Raw genomic sequence first — 18,961 nt, 5'->3', positions numbered from 1 at the left:
AAAGATACATTTTAGTATCACATATTGCTTGTAAAATACAATGTTAATATTTTCCTATCACTGATGTTTTATAAAATAAAAGCTATTTATTTAGATTTTTAGAATAGAATCCTTAAAGGAAGGTATTTTCAAAAGCAAAACACTAGATTATCATAAGTACAACTTAGTCATGTACTAAATTGAAAGTACCTTTTTCAGTATTTAATATGATGTTTGTGAAACGAAAGAGATACAGTTGGAATAAGTACAAAGCAGTTATATATGTAATATAATTCATGTGAAATTTTTAGGCTTAAAGAAATTAAGATCTCTGCATGTGTATAAAATAAGAGGCTTTATAATTACTATTTTTAACTATATAAAGAATTTTCTCATGGTTCTGTTTTCACAGTGTCAGTGTAGAGTACTGTATAATTTTTCTAGTGTTCTTCATGTAACTGTATAACAAATTTGAGAATATATCTGTTGAATTTTAATACAGAGTCGTGGTCAACTGAATGAATGTATGGCCAGCTTTCCTTCTTTGAACCACAAACTTTAGAAAATATTAGATATCACTTGATGTTTAGAATAAAGCCACAGAATCATGGTTTCTATCTCTGCTTCTTTATTTCCTAAGTGGCCTTTTATCATAATGTAATACTATGTGCTGTAGAACATAAAAAATTACTACTACAGTAACTTTGCAGTTTTCAGTGTTTACATTAAAACTTTAAATATAATAAATTTTACTGTTTCCTCTAATCCAATATATAACATTTTTCTATAGCCAACAGAAATTATTTATGAAATATTTTATTCTTTTTCATATTATGTATTTTATGCATACATTACACATCTCAGTTGAAATTAACTATTTCAGGTGCCTGATATCTACGTATGGTTAGTTATTGACATATCTGTTAACATAACTCTTTAAGAGTTGATAAACATAATAAGGAAAAATACAAGAGGCCAGAAAATGTTTTACACATTATTCAGTCTTTTAAAGCTGTATAGATTTTTTCTTATGTAAAGAACAAAACTTGTTTCAGCAGTACTTAAAAATGGCAAAAATAAATATTGCCAGTTTTGAGCAAAATTTCTGAGGTTGTTGGTTATGCTATTTAATTGTACTCAGGCTGTTAAATAGAAATTATTCTGAAATAATCTTATTTTCTACAATATTTAAGGCAAAATTATTAAACTTAATAAACCCTTTGAACACATTCTGAAGGTGTTTTTGATGGCTGAATGTTAATGCCTTTTGCTAATTTCACAAATGTTCTTTAACTTTCTCACCGTAGTAAATCTGGAAAGCAAAAAACTTTATGTTTGTTTTTGCTGTTTGAAGGAGACAGTAAGGAAACAGTAAACTTGAGCTTTTAGTCTAGCCACTAGCCTGTCTTTGTCTGTTGTTAAAATTATGAGCCAGTCTCTATGGCTGCAGCCAAATGAGTAATCACCAGTAATGTGACTCGTGCTGGAAGTGACTCCATCAGCACCTGTGACGGCGGATTAGTTACAGTTTACAGAGCACCGCCTCTTCCCTTCTCTCAGTGTGCCCTTAGCCAAGTACTCGTTCTCATTTGGGTGTCTGCACTGTTGGAAGCTACTGCAGTGTGTTTCCACGCGGAGTACAGTGGGAAAGGCTTTCTCTAACTGATGGATGGCTGTTCTCTTTATTTGGAGTATCTTACTGGTTATGTAAGCGACCTCGGGAGAAATTATCCTGACCCAGATCGGAGGATGCAGTGGTGCTTCAGCTGCAGGATTTCTTAGTCGTTAACACCACAGTGCTGATGACAAAGAGCGAGTTGTAATCCTCATCACTGCCCTGGCTGTGCCGGAGCAGACAGAAAATCGTCATTTGCTCGTCGGAGACTTGTTAGGTTACAGCTTCTGCTTCATTCTGTGGTCTTGGCTTTTCTTCCTATACAATGACGCCGCTGCAAGAGGGCTCAGAAATGCCTGGTTTGAAAGCTGTTTGCTTGTGATTTTGAAGACTAAAGAAGTATTATGCCAGAATAAATATACTGCTCAAGAACGAAATATAAACGCCAGCTGTACTTATTGACCTTTAAAGCCTTGTCGTGGATTTCTTAGATACTTTCAAATTCTCAAGAACAAAGTACGGTTTGTCTTTTTTCTGCTTTCTTTTTCTTTTGTCTTAATTTACATTTGGTTTTGCTTCTTAGTCTTAGGAATTAAGGTCGCTTGCTGCCTTTTATAGTCCTAACCTCAGTGTTCTTAAGTTTTACAAATTTCTGATTGTTTTTTATTTGTCTAGAAAGAGGTTTACTGTGTTTGTAGTAATTTAATAGCACTGGACAAAGATCAATTTAATAGCTAGAGTTTAATTCATTTAAGTATTATGGTAGAAGTGTTTAAAATTAGACTAATGTTTCAAGGGAAGTGGGAGTATTTGTTTTGTGATTTTTTTTTTCATGGTTTAGTCCCTCCCCACCCCCAACTTGTTTTCTAACAGTATGGTGTTTTTCAATAGACCTGCTTGGGTGGGAATTTGGACTTTGTTCTTTCAAGTCACTCCAGCCTTTCTTTCTTTTTTGAAAGACTAAACCTTGACTTATAAAATGTTGGTTAGGTGGTTTTCTGTGTGATTATTCACCTTGGTGAATTCTGTGTCATCTTACATTTTATAAGTCTGGGTTTGTTTTTCTTTTTAACTTGAAAAAGGAATTGTTCAGTGTTAACCAGAGATTGTGAGAAACTCAGACTGCAAACATCAACTCCATGAACTTCCTGTTAAATGGTGAGCTTAAACATAGTTTATTTGAGTAGCTGAGTTGTGTTTGAGAACTGTAGCTGATTTATTTTCAAAATGTTTTTCGGGGAGGCTTCATCTGTTAGCTTCTTCCTCATGTGAATGGAATGTGGTGCAGCGTGGAGCCCCAAACAGGATACAGTTGTTCTAAGCATTCTTCCTATAGTGTGGTAGGCCCTACTAGAAATGCAGGCTCGCAGCTCTGTTTTGGCTTTAGACTATTTTTAAAGTACGGTTAATACTGACAAATGGCCTTTAAAAAAAAAAAAAAAACTTGGCAATCTATTAATAATGGGAAAACTATTTTTGTTCCAACTAAATATTCAGTTTTAAGTTAGTAATTTTCAAAGCCGTTTTCGGTATTTGAATAAGTCTTTTGTGGATTAAGACCATACTTTTGTGTGATTTTCATCAGATGGTAGCTCATTGCTTCCCCTTAGGCTGTGGAAGTTCCTCATAGAATGAGATATATCTTTTGGAGTCCTTTATTAGTTATGCATCAGTTCCAGTTTCTTTACCTAGACCCCCTGAAATATTTACCTAAGATTTTCCATAAAAGCTGTGGGATCCAGTTGCTTTTTATTTAAACACATTTTAACCTAATATGACAGTCTGAAATATATTACACTTATGTACAAGTTAACAGTGGTTACATTGTTAATATGCATTTAAAATCAGAGTTTTAGCTGCATCAGTTCACCCTTTCTAACATTTTTTCATAAAGTAGGGGTAAATCACACAGATTCTCAGTGGCTCAGGTTAATATATGCTGAGTTTTAAACCAGTAGTATGAAAGTTTTTAGCAGGCCCATATGGCAATGTGGTTTAACTATAATTACAGTGTATCATTTACAACTTGTAGCACTTTTATTATTTGAAAAATAAGATGCCTTTTCATTTGAGGATGACTAAAAGTACTTTTGTCTAAAGTACATCCTTATTCTTTAAGAGCTCTCAAATTTGGCCATTCTAATTTGCATTCTGATAGCCAAATTTCACCAGTGGCTTTCAGTTACATACCTTAAAAACTTCAGATACTCTTTTTTTTTTTTTTTATTTTTACCTAAAGTCTGAGGCTTTTGTTCCTAATTAACTTGTAATTTAAGTTACAAGCTGTTGAATTTTACCACCACAACTCTGACCTACTTTGAAAAACAGAGCTTTGAGAGGTTCTTTTCAGCTGAATGTTTTTCATATTACAAAATGACTAGGTCTCATAGGAAATGCAAACCACCTGTATTATTTGCCTAAGAAAGAGGCACTGAAGACTTGAGAAGTTTACTTCTGTTTCACATCCTACCTAATTGGACCTTTTTGTTAACCTTCACAATTTGACCTGACTTGGTACTGTTAGAAAAGAAAAAGGGTGTTAAATAATTTTCAAAGATTAAAAATCCTCTTGAAGTGTTCTGAGTTTTTAGCAAAAACTTTAGTTTTCCATACTAAAAAACATCTGAACTAATCTCTTCATTTTACACTTGATCACGTAGCAGTAGGCATTTTTAAAATACCTACATAAATGCTCTTGGATTTCTTACAAACTTTACCATTTGTCAAAGAAAGCAACTGAATTTGATGCAGTGATAATGTAGGAATTATTTTTGGCAAATGGAAAATATTAGATGGCAACAGTAGCAGGGATAGTTAAATAATATTTGAAAATGTGATTTCTTACACAAATAAAATATTTTTGATAAACATGTGGTGCCTAAAAGGTTAAGCTAAGGCATAAGAGGAAGGATGCTGCTGTGATTAAAATTTCTAAGCATGAATTTTGAGAGTGAGTAGTTTTTTTTAAGTAATAAATAAGAAAACAAGATTTGTAAGTTCATTGTGTAGCTGGAATAGGATTAAGGCACTTTAAAATTTTTTTATTCTCAAGTGTTCTCATCTTTTAAAAAACATTGTTACAGACTGCAGGGAATCAAATTTGAAATCCTTTCACAAGTTTAAATACAGAAATTAACTCCTTGATAGCCATTCCAAAGATCTTGAAGAATTCCCATGGAGTATGCTTGTTGTGGTTAATAAGATGGTACAGTTCTTTAAAACATGTTTAAAAAAAAAAAAAGGCAGAACTCCTGAGAATTTTAGATATGTGTGTCAAAAGTTAAGTTGTAATGAAAAGGATTTCTTAGAGTAATTTAGAAACAGAGTTGGTTGTTAAATGTATTTCCTGGACTTTGAATGTTTTGAAGGTGGTAGAATTTTGTTTTTATTTTCAAGCTTCTGAAACTGTATTGTTGGTTTTTATTCAAGCTTCACTGAAACACTTGAAAATAAATTGTAATAATTATAAAGAGAAATATATACATGATGGTGTTCTTATTTTCTTCCTGTTTATACCTGCCTCTCAACTCCCACTGGAAGATATGAGGAAATCCTCTATGTGAAAGATGAGTCTCTTTTAAAATGAATGCCCAATGATACATTTAAGAGTAGCAGAAATTTAATTTTACTGCAGTGTACATTTTGTGAAATACTAATTACCAACATCTTTTTACTCTGTTTATGCTGCTTTCCTTGAAGTGGCAGGAGTTTTCAGTTGTGCTCAGGCTGTGGGCTGGGGTGGGGAGTACAAGGGGTGGAGTTAAAGACCAGATGCTTGCTGATCATTAAAAATCTTAATGTGAATGAGCTAGTAAAAACATGAATTGAAGTCATAGCTATTCTTTTTTATAAAGCATAATATTAGCCATAAAAAAGAGGAGGTTAAATAAAATTATTTCAGCAGCAGCTTCTGTATAACAGGATTTTTATTCTCCTGCTTATTTGATCATAACCTTTTTTAAACATAAACTATAACTTAATGTGTTGGAAAATGTTTATATCCCATTTTGAAAGTACATGATATTGGGTCATGGATAAGAACATTACCTGTTACATTATAATATGAAAATTAATATTAGTTGTTATCCATAGCCATTGTATTAGTATCACATTGATACTCATAGTTTGAGGATATAACAAAAAGTAACCATTAGAAATTTTTTCTCTCTGCTTTTCCTCTTGACAGACTTTCAAACCCTTGGTTGAAAAGAGTATACCCAGCTCAGTCACTGCAGTAGAATTCCTTGTAGATAAACAACTGGATTTTTTAACTAAAGATAGTGCCTTTCAGCCTTATCAGGTAAGATATTTTAAATTACATTTAAAAGTTAACTGTTCATTACACTTAATTGATGTTGGGATATTGATTCTTTTCAAATATTAAGTTTAAGTTAGCATTATTTGTGGAAGGATCCCAGTTAGTAAATTTAATTTGAACATAGACTAACTGATTTATTTATTCAAACAACAAATATATACGGAAAACTTTGAGCCAGGCAGTAATTTTTGTTGCTATAATTTTAAAAATGAACAAAACAAAGTCCCTGACATTCTTGATAATACTCATTGTTAGAAAATAACAGGTTAGATGTGAGGGGAAATTATCTTTGTCTCCACCTTAGAAGTTAAGAATTAGGTCAATTAATGTAATCAGATGAGATTAGCCTTTGCCATGTGCACTTGTTTCAGTTTAGCAGAGTAGTGGTCTTTCAGGGAATCTTGTGAGATTGTCCCTAATTGAATAATTGGGTAATTAAATATAAATGTGCTGGAAACTATTTTCTAATGGATTGTTAGATTTAAATTGTATCAACTTCACCAAATTTCTAGTGAAGCTAACTTTTAAGGTGCAAGTAAATTAAAATTTGTATATTTGAACTGCAGATTGAATATGTGAAATAATGTGATAATTATTTGAAAGGATAAGTACAATCTTTTCTAACAATTTTACTTTGTATTTTTGAACTGTGGGTTACTTATTTTATAGGTTTCTTAAATATTTTAAAATATATTACACTTGAAGGGAAGGATGAGTGAATTAGCTAAATTTTTTTTCTGATAGAATGCAAATTTCATTTCAGACTAGTTAGGCGTTCTTGAAAAAGTGGAATGTAGAGTCTTTTCCGTAGAAACAACCAGGGCTTCAATTACTAGTGATTTTTTGTGCATGGGATTGTACTTAGGACAGTGGAATAGTTCTGTTGGGTCTCTCAAATGGGATGCTAGTTTTTTTTTTTTTTTTTTTTTTTAAGATTTATTTTATTTTTATTGGAAAGTCAGATATACAGAGAAGAACTTCCATCCATTGATTCACTCCCCAGGCGGCCGCAACTGCTGGAGCTGCTCCATCTGAAGCCAGGAGCCTGGATCCTGGATCCTGGATCCTCTTCCATGTCTCCCACATGGGTGTAGGGAGGCTGTCCTCCACTGCTTTCCCAGGCCACAAGCAGGGAACTGGATGAGAAGTGGGGCCACCAGGATTAGAAACAGTTCCCATATGCGATCCCAGTGCATGTAGGGTGCCGGCTTTAGCTACTAGACTACCACACTGGGCCCTGAGGATGCTAGTTTCTTCCATGAATATCATTCTGTGTTATTTTTCTTTAGTCTTCAAATGACCTAGTTTCTTGTGTTATTGGGCTACGATCTTCATAATATTTATAGTTAGAAACTCACAGTAAATTCCAGTCTCACAATGAATGTGTTCAAACTTTCCCCTCACTTTCATTTTGTTTCTGATTGCTAATGCCTTTTAGCTTAGTATAGGTTTTAGTAGGTGAATCCAGGTGAAACCAAGGGGAAGCATCAGGATGCTTCATTTTGTTTTGTGTTGTTACCCCTTTGTAAGTTTCAGATTGGACTTCATTTAGAGAAGTGAAATTGTGGTGTAGAAATTGGTTTTAAAAATAAACTCTTGCCAGATTGCCTAAAAATCTATATGTTTATTTAAAATTATGGTAGGAAGAATATGCTAACAAAATTTTTTCCCTAACATTTTCAAACTGTTGTAAGGATTCTTATCAACTAGGAAAGATGGATTGTGATCGTCTTTGTTATTAGGCTGTTTACACTAATCTATGTGGAAGGTGACCTCAGGCTGAGAATAATACTGTATCTTCCAGGGGAGAAGTGATTCTTTTGACATTCTGACCTTTTTTAAAATTTCCTCAAAAAAAAGGTGAATTCTCAGTTTCAAAAGATCAGAAGGAACTTGTTAGGGGTACTTGTTTTAAGACCTATATACTTTTATCTGAGAATTTATTATGAATTTTAGAAGTAGTTTATTGCCATAGAGCTTTTGTATATGTGCATTTTTAAAATATTTATTTTTATTGGAAAGGCATATGTACAGAGGAGGAGAGACAGAGAGGAAGATCTTCCAGCTGCTGATTCACTCCCCAAGTGAGTGCAGCGGCTGGTGCTGCGCTGATCCAAAGCCAGGAGCTAGGAGCTCGGAGCTGCTCTGTGTCTCCCACACGGGTGCAGGTCCCAAGGCTTTGGGCCTTCCTCAACTGCTTACCCAGGATACAAGCAGGGAGCTGGATGGGAAGTGGAGCTGCCGGGATTAGAACCGGCGCCCATATGGGATCCTGGCATGTTTAAGGCAAGGACTTTAGCCGCTAGGCCACGCTGCCGGGCCCGTATATGTGCATTTTTTTTTACAACATTTTTAAGTTGTGATTTTATTTGAAAGACACAAAAAATCTTCTATCTGCTGTTATACCTTCCAAATGTCCCCAACTGAGCTGGGCCAGACCATAACCAGGATCCTTGAAATTAGCCCAGGTACCCTCATGTGTGTTAAGGACCCAAGCAGCCATCATCTGCTGCTTCCCAAGGCATTCATTAGCAGGTAGCTGCCATCACAAGTGGAGACCAGACTCTGGAGAGTACCAGGCCTTACAGAGAAGAGAACAGCTATCCCAAGCAGTGTGTTAATTGCTGTGGTAAATATCCCCACCCTAACCCACCCCGCCCTGCCCTGTTCTGCTCCACAGTTAAGTATATGTGTGTCTGTAATTTCTTTTCCCCAATCAAGATTAAAAGCATGAGGTTACTTCAGAGCTGATGAAAAACATGTAAATATGCTGGGTGGCAGACATTGGCCCAGTAGTTGAGTTGTGGGTTACAAAACCACAAGTGTTGAACCCTGGCTAATGCGAACATTTGAGGAGTGAAATAGTGGATGGGAACTTACCTTCCAGTTCTATTTTTCTCTCTCCTTCTAAAATTTAAAAAATTATTTCTGAGTCTGTGTATGGATTTTTTTTTAAAGATTTATATATTTTTATTATACAATCACATACCTGGAAAGTTCCATCCAATGATTCATTCACTCCCCAAGCGGCCACAACAGCTGGAACTGTGCCAGTCTGAAGCCAGGAGCCCGGATCTTCTTACAGCTCTCCCACACAGGTACAGGGTCCCAAGGCTTTGGGGCATCCGCAACTGCTTTCCCAGGCTGCAAGCCAGGGAGCTTAATGGGAAATAGAGGTGCCAGCATTAGAACTATAGTACATATGGGATCCTGGTGCATGCAAGGCAAGGACTTTTACCACTAGGCTACCATGCTGGGCCCTTTGTGTGGATTTTTAAAAAGATTTTTGGCATCAGAATAAGCATGTCTTTTAAAATTCCATTTTCTGTGAACTTTTAAAAATGTAAATGCCTTGAAAAACAGACAGAGATAAGTGAAATCTTCCTCTGCTGGTACATTCTCCAAAAGTTTGCAGTAGCTTAGACTGTGGCAGGCCAAAGGGAGAAGTCTAAGACTCAGGTGCGTTAGCAGGAAACTGGATCAGGGGTTGAGGAGTTAGCTGTGGAAGCCAGACTAAGATATGTGATGTGGGGGACGAGAGGTACCTTAATTGCTGTGCTTAAATGGCTACCCCTGTGAGCTTTTTGAAATGCATTCATATAAAAATATTTTTGTAAGATTCTAAATCTTTTGTGCTTTTCGTTAATATTTGCTCCAGAAATCTAAGATGGTTCAATTTAGTTTACTATGCTTTACGAAATATGGACTTTTTACAGAGAAGAGAGGCAATGTTCCATTTGCTGGTTTACTCCTAAATGGCCACAATGGCCCAGGCTAGACCAGGCCCAACAGGATTCTGGAGCTTCTCGTTGTCCCATGTAAATACAATGGCCTAGGTACCTTGGCTTTCCTGCACTGCTTTCCTAGGTTTAGGGAGCTAGATCAGAAGTAAAGCAAGCAGCACTTGAACCCAACTTACACATAAGGCCGTTGTTTTACTTGCAGCACCACTATACCTGCTTCAATACAAGCTTATTCTACAAAAAGCAAAGAACTTTAGAGCTTATATGATTAAAACAGTTTACTTCCAGAATGCTTTTCTCTAATCCAGTAGTACATGTCACTATATTGTAAATCTCATGGGTTTTGACTTAACTTAATCTTAGGATTGTCTTGTGTAAATCAAAAGGATTTTCTGTACATCTGAATAAACTTTTGGTCTTTTTTTTTTTCTTCTGTGAGTTTCATAAGGAAGTTGCTTTTGAATATTGATGCTACTTTTTGTTTTATTTGGAAGGCAGAGTGACAGCAAGCGATAAAAATATTCATTCACTTGGTCACTATCAAATGGCCTCAACAGCAAAATTTGAGTCTGGTTGAAGCCAGGAACCTAGAACTCCTTCTGTTTTCCACTTGGGTAGCAGGACCTGAATTTCCTGAACCATTATCTGGTGTGCACTAGAAGGGAGTTGGATGAAAAGTTGTGAGGCTAGTACTGTTACATGGATGGGGGATGCTCACAGCCGTGCCACAACACCTGCTCCAGAAACTTTTTAGTTCAGTTCAAGCAGCTTGAGAAAAGAGACCTGCTGGTTCAGTCCCCAAATCCTACAATAACCAGCCCTAGGACAGGTGAAAGCCAAGAACTCAGAATTCCATCTGCCTTGGGCCCATGGAATTGAACCCATCATCTGCCACTTCCTATGATGCATTAGCAGAAAGCTGGATCCCAAGTAGAGTATTAAAACAACTTAACCTCCACGTCCACAATGACTTACCAGACTATGAAGCCTACCACAAGTCTGTTTGAAATGAGCATTTACTATGTAATTTTTTGGTCTAGATTTATGACTACACATAAGTTTAAGGGCTCAGAAATGATGCTCGGAATGTAACTGAATGAGAGCTTTTGTCTATTACTTTTTTTCCCTTCATAGTATTTGTTCTGTAGCAGTATGTTCCATTTAGTTACTAGTTACATTTTTTTATTCATCATGATACTATATAGATATGCAGTAAGGTAATAGCTAATAAATGATGAACATGACTCTGTTTTACTAGTCTTTTCATTAAGATGCTTGTTTAGATCCTTTTTGTTGCTCTCTGAGTGTGTGAGATTTGTCTGTAGTTAACATTTTAGGTGAGATATACCTGAGTGTTCCAGAGTGCAACTATTACAATTTTTAGTATTTTGGAAAGCAGTTCTATTGAGGAAAGAAATTTAAGTAACAACTCACATATATATAATGACTGTGTATTAATTAGGTCACTTAAGTGACATGGCTTGCTTGTGCAGGCAAATACGTTTCTGCTGCTTCACTCCTGATCATACCTGACTGCAGTTAGCTTTCTTTGAAGTACAGGGGGATGGGAAAAAGGAGAGGAATGAGGAGGCAACTCTGGAGATTGTGCTGTGTCCTCAGCAGAAGGAGAAAATGTTAATGCTTTGAAAGATAATTTTTATGGTAAGTTGTTACTATACTTTGTGAAGTTACAGAAGTTCCAAAAAACATCCCAGTAAATTGGATTGCAGTTTCGATCTCATTGTGATCAAAATGGAATGTTTGACTTTTGGCATGATTTTGAAATCATTTTATCATGGTTTTTGGCCTTTGATCATGATCACACCTGCATTTATCAGGTTGGTTGCTGCATGGAGGATATAGAAGAGATTTTTTCTTACTTGAAAGTTGTAGATGACTCATCAATCTGGCTGGATGTGACCTGTTAGTCAGGGTTTTCTAGGGATCACAGTTCTCTTTGCTTTTAAAGGTAATGATGAAATACTACAAAGGACACTAACTAAAATCTTTGGCAATTTAATCTGGAATGTGTATTATGTTTCCTTTTATTTCATTGTTTATTAAAAATTAGTTATTGTATTGGAGTGTTTTCCAAAAAATAAATAGTTAAAAATTCTACTCTTGAAAGATTGATCCTAAATGACTCTTTAATAATGATAGATTTAGAGGTTAAACTACTAATAATTGTTTCTCTTATTCTTTTAATTTCCATTAGTTTTATACTGAATTAAATTCCCAAACCATAGTTTCTATTTCTTTGGGAATATGGTGACTATTACAGTTTCTGTCATTGTAGGTTGGTGGGGCATTAGGCAACGTTGAACATCTTTACTCAATACTAGATGCAATTCTGAATTGGTGAGAGGCAGGAAAAGGAAGTAGAACGAAACTTAGTATTTCTTTAGGACCAGGACTGAAGATTACTTAAAGACTTGGTCAGCAAAGAATCTTACATTGTCAAGTTAATTTAATGTGTTTGAAATACGTCAAATCAGTATTTGTTTATTTAGTATTTTAGTGATTTAAATTGTTAGGCCAATGTGAATCCATTTTAGCCCATAATTTTTTCATCATTGATCATGTAATGTTTTGCCTGTGGTTTTTCAGAATATCCCTGGGGCAGTGATTGCTTAATACATCTGGTTTACTAAAAATAGCTTAAACATTTTGCTTAGATAGATTAGCAGTAGTTTTAAGGAGTGTAGTTTAGTACACAAGCACATGCATTTTTCCTTGTTTTTTTTTAAATTATTGTTCTGTGAAGTTTGCAATTGCATTGTAATGTGGATGAGATAAAATAAGGTGACATTTAGCTATCAGTAAGCCATAGTGACCATTTAACTACTTTGTGGTTGTTGCTAAGCAAATGTTACATCTTGTCCAATAAGACATTTGATAAAATGATGCACCAATAGAGCTTGAACAGCTGGTTGATTGGTGTTTGGCTTATAAGCTTAGCATTCCTTCAGGGTGCTACTAATGCTAATAGTTTAGAGAAGGAAGTAAACAGCATCACATGACTTTTTTACAGGCTTTTCTTTTTCTTCAGAATTTTCTTCATTCCTGTTTCTGTAAGCACATTTGTATTTTTTCATTATGTGCTTTTTTCCATTGAGTATAAAGTGACATGTGAAAAATATCATTTTGGAATATTTTTTTTAAAAAGATTTATTTATTTATTGGAAAGTCAGATATACAGAGAGGAGGAGAGACAGAGAGGAAGATCTTCCATCCAATGATGCACTCCTCAGGTGAGCGCAACAGTCGATGCTACGCCGATCCGAAGCCGGGAACCAGGAACCTCTTCTGGGTCTCCCACACAGGTGCAGGGTCCCAAGGCTTTGGACCATCCTTGACTGCTTTCCCAGGCCACAAGCAGGGAAAGTGGATGGGAAGTGGAGCTGCCAGGATTAGAACCGGCGCCCATATGAGATCCTGGCAAGGACTTTAGCCGCTGAGCCACGCCACCGGGCCCTGGAATATTTTTACAGGAATCCAAGTATCTGCTGTAATTGAGGTAGAGAGACCAGAACTCTAGAGTCTAGCGCTCTTAGGGTTCCATTGATTTTCAGCTCAATGATTCTCCAGGAAGAAGTCACTAAATAGCAACTTAATGCTTAGGCTCTACTTCCCTTTGATGTACCATTAACATTTGAAATATTTGGCTTTTGAAATTTCCAGATCAACTTCATTTATTTTTATTTAAATATTGTGGTTTTCCCAGTCACAACAGCCTGTTGTTTGCTTTAATGTATTTTAAAAAGTTAATAAAAAGCTTACCTAACAGGGAGTTATTAAAAAATCAGTGACAAGAACTAATATTTTAAGAAAACTGCCTTGAAGTACACCTGATTTGGAGAGCAAAAATCCATAGTGAAGACTTTAGGAGTACAAAGATAGAAATCACTAGAAACTGACATGAATGAAGAAGTCTCTGAAGGAAGTAAAACTTGAATGAGGTTCATTTGAACAGAGATGGAAGTGAAAAAGGGTGGTGGAGAGTATTGGCAGACATTGGCAGAAAGGACAAAACAGTAGATTTGTGGAACAGCTAGAGAACGGACTGCTGTACTGTAGATGTCGTAGTAGATGTCGTGTGATGGAGTCAGATGAAGGAGGGGAAGGATTGCTAAGCACAGGAAGTAGTTGACAGACTAACCATCTTTATAACAACATTGGAAGTATAGTTAAATATTGGAAAGACTGAGTTGATTCTTTTTAAGATTTATTTTTTTTTTTTTATGGGAAAGAGAGAGTTATGGAGAGAAGGAGAGATAGAAAGATCTGTTTGCTGGTTTACTCCCCAAGTGGCTGCAATGGCTGGAGCTGAGCTGATCCAAAACGAGGAACTTCCTCCAGGTCTCCCATGTGGGTGCAGGTCCCAAGGCTTTGGGCCATCCTCAACTGCTTTCCCAAGCCACAGGCAGGGAGCTGGATGGGAAGTAGAGCTGCTGGGACACATCCATATGGGATCCTGGTGGATGTAAGGCAGGGATTTAGCCTCTTAGCTGTCAACGCCAGGCCAATAAACAGGACTTTAATTCCTAGTTGTGCCGTTTGCTGCCTATGTGTGGCTTTCTTTTTTCCTTTCCCTTTCCCTTTCCTTTTTTCTTAATGAATCATGTGTAGGTAAGATTTCACATTGATTTTTTGAACTGTTACTTTAAGAAAATATTAGAAAAAAGAATTACAGAGTCCTTTATTGATATTTGCTTTTTCTAAACATAACACCTTTTTTCTAAGGAAAACTCAAGATACTTGCTACCAGTACTTCTTCGTATCTCACAAGTTTGAACTTTGTTATTGTTTGGCTCTGAAGATAGGGTTTGTGGGTATAATCCTTTAACCATTGATCATAACAAATTGTGCTACTTAACTGTGGAAATTGTTTCCCAGCTGTTAGTGTACTAATTGTATGAACTTAAGGTAGATGTTCGAGCATTTCATACCAACATTAACCCAATCTAATAATTTAGGCTCTGGGTTGGGTTAAAAACCCAACTGAAAATTAATTTGTCCAGAAAGATGACTTTTAAGTTAGTGTCAGATGCAAATCAGAAGTTCTGCAAAATTTGTAACAGGATTATTTGGGTTAACATGCTTTAAAAATTTCTGTTCTCCATTTTTCTGTTTCTGGTGTTGGCAGGTGTTAAACATATTGCCAGTTACTCCCTTAGTTTTCATATATATCTTCCCTTTCAGTGTCACTTCCATTAATATCATTTGATTGCAATTTACGGGTGCTTTGTTGACATAAAGTAAGTGAGATGTGAACAGTGCATTTATGGCATGTACACTGTGCCAAAAATACAAGATCATAGCCATAACTGAACTGACTCCCAGCAAATTATTGGCTTGGTAGGGTTAGCATCTGTGCAGGCATGGCCTGGGGGTGGTCTAGGAGATGGGCCCAGAGCAGGAAGCAGCTATTGTGTAGTACTTGGCTTCATTCCATTTCTAGTCAAAAGTGACAGCTTGCAATTGTAGAGCCAAGCTGAAGCCTGAATACTAGGATGTACAACAAGAAAAGGGGAACCTATAACTAAACAATGTTACCATACTTCCTTATTTGATTTTTTTTTAAATTTAAAGTTGGTCTGTGTTTATATTTAGTATTTGCTCTACATTTTGTTTAAGTGCTCCTTCTATCACACTTATTTGATTTTATATAGCCACAATTTCAAAAGTGGCTATGAAAGTACCCATTGCTATTTTATAAATTAGAGCTGCAGTGTATCCAGGTACATTCATATCTGCTGCCATTTTTAAAAAGGTGGTTTTCATTTGATTTTTTAAAAATCAGTTGCAGGGCCCGGCGCTATAGCGTAGTGGTTAAAAGTCCTTGCCTTGAACTCGGCAGGATCCCATATGGGCGCAAGTTTTAATCCCAGCAGCCACGTTTCCCATCCAGCTCCCTGCTTGTGGCCCGGGAAAGCAGTCTAGGACGGCTCAAAGTTTTGGGACCCTGCACCCGCATGGTTGACCCAGAAGAGCTCCTGGCTCCTGGCTTTGGATTGGCTTCGCTCCAGCCGTTGCAATCACTTAGGGGTGGAAGATCTTCTCTGTCTCTCCTCCTCTCTGTATATCTGCCTTTCCAATAAAAAAAAAAATCAGTTGCAGAACTTGCTGTTGAAAATGTATTTGTGGAGTGAGAGAATATGTTATTTTGACTGAAATTTGGCCCAAATACAAGCTGTTCTGCAATACTTGGATTAAAACTAAGTTACTACAATAATTCTTTCCTGGTCCCAAATCTGCTATGATCATATGCTAGAAAATTTGCTGATCTCTTCTTATTCTTGTGACTACATTTTTAAATTTTTTTTTAAAGTCAGATATACAGAGAGAAAGATCTTTCATCCGCTGGTTCACTTCCCAAGTGGCCACAGTAGCATGGCTGCCAGGATTAGAACCTGCGCCCCTATGGGATCTGGCGCATTCATGGTAAAGACTTGAGCCACTAAGCCACTGCTCTGGACCCTAAAGTAGTAATTTTTTTAAAAAGTGTTCAGGGCATAGTTAGAGGAGAGCCAGAGATCTTTGATCTGGTGATTGACTTTCCAGCTGGTCTCTACTCTCAGGGCTTGGCCACGTTGAAGTCTAGGTCTCCTGTGTGGGTGCAGGAGCCCAAGCTCTTCAGCTGCTTTTTCAGGTGCCTTAGAAGGGAACTGCATCAGAAATGGAGGAATTGGGACCTGAGGGCTTGAGCACACACCCAACTGGGATGCCTTGGGTGCTTGCACTGCAGGAAGCAACTCAATTCACTGTACCACAATGCCAACGCCCAGTAGTAATTTTTATAGGCTTCTTCCCCGCCCCCCCGCCCCCCCCCCCCGCCCTGCTGCCCAAAAAAGGTGATGATTAGGATGGTTGTAACTTGTTGTCTCTCTTCAGGTAACTAGGAAGAGCCAAAATGTAATCTGAGCCCTTTTTATTGACGTACATCACAGCACTAATCACCCTGCTTTGTTAACCATCAAATGTCAAATGATACTTTGTTATTTTTAGTATAGTTGGCCTCTCCTAAAATTGAATCTGTTTTTTTTTTTATTTTATTGCCTTCACATTTTATTGCACACACTAACATCAAGGTTTATTCTAGATCTTTACGTTATTTTCAAATTCATTTGTTTCCTAGTAGAAAATCCTGATAAATTTAAAGAAAAAGGCTTCTTGTTTTTTTTTTTTGATTCTGTTTCTTGTGCCTAGTGATATCCTTAAGACCTGCTTTTATTCAATTAAACTTGAAAGTACTTTAAAATGAAACTTTGTCAGTCTCTTACTTAAATGTTTGTCTTTAAAATCCAAAACTTCCTAGCCTTTAGACTGAAATCAGAATAGTGCAGTAAATAATCCAAATTGAGAGATGTTTATTGTTAATGTTTGGTGACTAGTTGTATCATGTAGTCAGGAATAGAAATGCCTTGCCTTCATAGAACCTGTAATCCAGCAGAAGAAATCCTACAGAATCTGAATGTAAATTATTCAGGTAAAAAGTCTGAAGTAACAGAAACCCAGGAGGTAAATGGAATACTCACTGGTTTGTCGGAGAGGTGTAGAGGAGATATCCCTAGTCCTAGACTAGGTGACCCTTGCATCTTATCAAGAGTAATATAAATTAGCTAAGCCAGTAGGATAACAAGATTGATTAAATATATGAAATTAAGTAAAATAGTAAATAATTGTGGATTTTCCAGTTACATCTACTTTTTATTGTCCTTATTGAGAAGGGGAGTAAAGTATTGGTTTAAAAGAATTAAACGGTAACACTTAATGTTTTAGCTGTTTTCAGTGCTCATTTCAGTGCCATTAACTACATTCTCAATATTGTACAACCATTACCACTATCCTTTTCTAGAATTTTGTCATCATCATAAACAGAAATTGCTCATTAAGTAAGACTTCCCATTTCCTGTTTCCTTTTCTCCTTCCAAAAACCTCTGGCAACCTCTATCTTTCTTTGGTTATAAATTTGCCTGTTCTAGGTACTTCACCTAAGTGGAAACATGTACTACTTGTCTTTTCATAAAAATTTAATTTCACTACAAAATATCAAAATATTGGCTAAGCTACATGTTAAAATATCAGTACTTTAAGTGGCTGAATAGTAAGTACTCCATTTTGTGTGAATGTGTTATCTATTGATGGATACTTGGATTATTTCTACTTTATTATTATGGGTAATACTTTTAGAAACATTGGTGTGTAAATATTTTTTTCAGTTCTTTGGTTTATATACCTAGAATTAGAATTGCAAGAATGATTGTTTTATGCTAAGTTGCTGCAAAGAGCAGGCAAACTTTTTTCCACAGTAACTATTCTAGTTTCATCCACATCTGTGCCAGGAGGTCATCAAAAAGTTCACTGAAAATGTATATCATAAAAATATTCATAATGTTAAAAAGTTTATGTAATTAGATAAACTTTTGTTTTCCATGAATTAAGTATTTCTGTACTTTTCAAAATTAAAAAAAAAAAAAGCTTTATTGGGAATGGAGTTATTGAAGACCGAGTTAGAGAGAGGGAGAGAAACACAAAAACAGCTGTTCCTTCTGCTTGTTCACTTCCCAAATGGCCAAAAAGGCTGAGGGTACGCCAGGATCATGCCGAAGCCCGGAGCTTATTTTAGGTCTCCCGTTTGGGTGTAGCCCAAGGTTTTTGGCCATCTGCTGCTGCCTTGCCGTCATAATAATGGGGACCTAGCCTGGCATTGCAGACAGAGGCTTAACTCATAGCACCACAAATGCTATTCCATACCATTCTTTTCCAATAATTACAGTGGCTATGCTTCCTCCTCAAAATCTGCATGCTATAGCTATAGCTATATATATAAAACTCTAGACCTAGTCATGAGAATTTTATAAGTCAATAATTTAATTACGGGGATAAATAAAAGTTGAATATATGATTTTTAGTTTTTAAGATGTATTTGAAAAGCAGTTATAGTAGAGAGAGCTTCTTTTCGTTGATTCACTCCACATCTGGCCAAAGCAGCTGGGGCAAAGCCAGGCTGTAGCCAGAAGCTAAGAACTCTAATCAGGTGTCCAAAATGGTGGCAGGCACTCAAATTCTTGGGCCATCTTCTGTTACTTTTACAGGCATATCAAAAGGGAATTGTTTTGGCCCTGCACAATAGCGTAGAGGTCAAAGTCCTCACCTTGAACGCGCTGGGATTCCATATGGGCGCCAGTTCTAATCCCAGCAGCCCCAATTCCCATCCAGCTCCCTGCCTGTGGCCTGGGAAAGCAGTCGAGGATGGCCTAAATCCTTGGGATCCTGCACCCGTTTGGGAGACCTGGAAGAGGT

General features: G+C 36.5%; 1 protein-coding gene across 1 annotated transcript in view; it reads left to right on the top strand.

Annotated features, from left to right (window-relative positions):
* The window catches only part of JMJD1C (jumonji domain containing 1C), a 173,104-nt gene that overhangs the window by 88,382 nt on the left and 65,761 nt on the right, over positions 1-18,961 (top strand). The window contains exon 3 of the mRNA XM_040976042.1: positions 5,781-5,894. Within this exon, the coding sequence (XP_040831976.1) occupies positions 5,781-5,894 (114 nt within the window). The remainder of the gene's footprint in view (positions 1-5,780; positions 5,895-18,961) is intronic.

Source organism: Ochotona curzoniae, unplaced genomic scaffold (assembly GCF_017591425.1).
Source record: "Ochotona curzoniae isolate NIBS_2020 unplaced genomic scaffold, NIBS_Ocur_1.0 contig_2692, whole genome shotgun sequence".
Taxonomy (NCBI): Eukaryota; Metazoa; Chordata; class Mammalia; order Lagomorpha; family Ochotonidae; genus Ochotona; species Ochotona curzoniae.
Note: the sequence above shows the minus strand (reverse complement) of the source record. Positions and strands in the feature narration are given on the sequence as shown.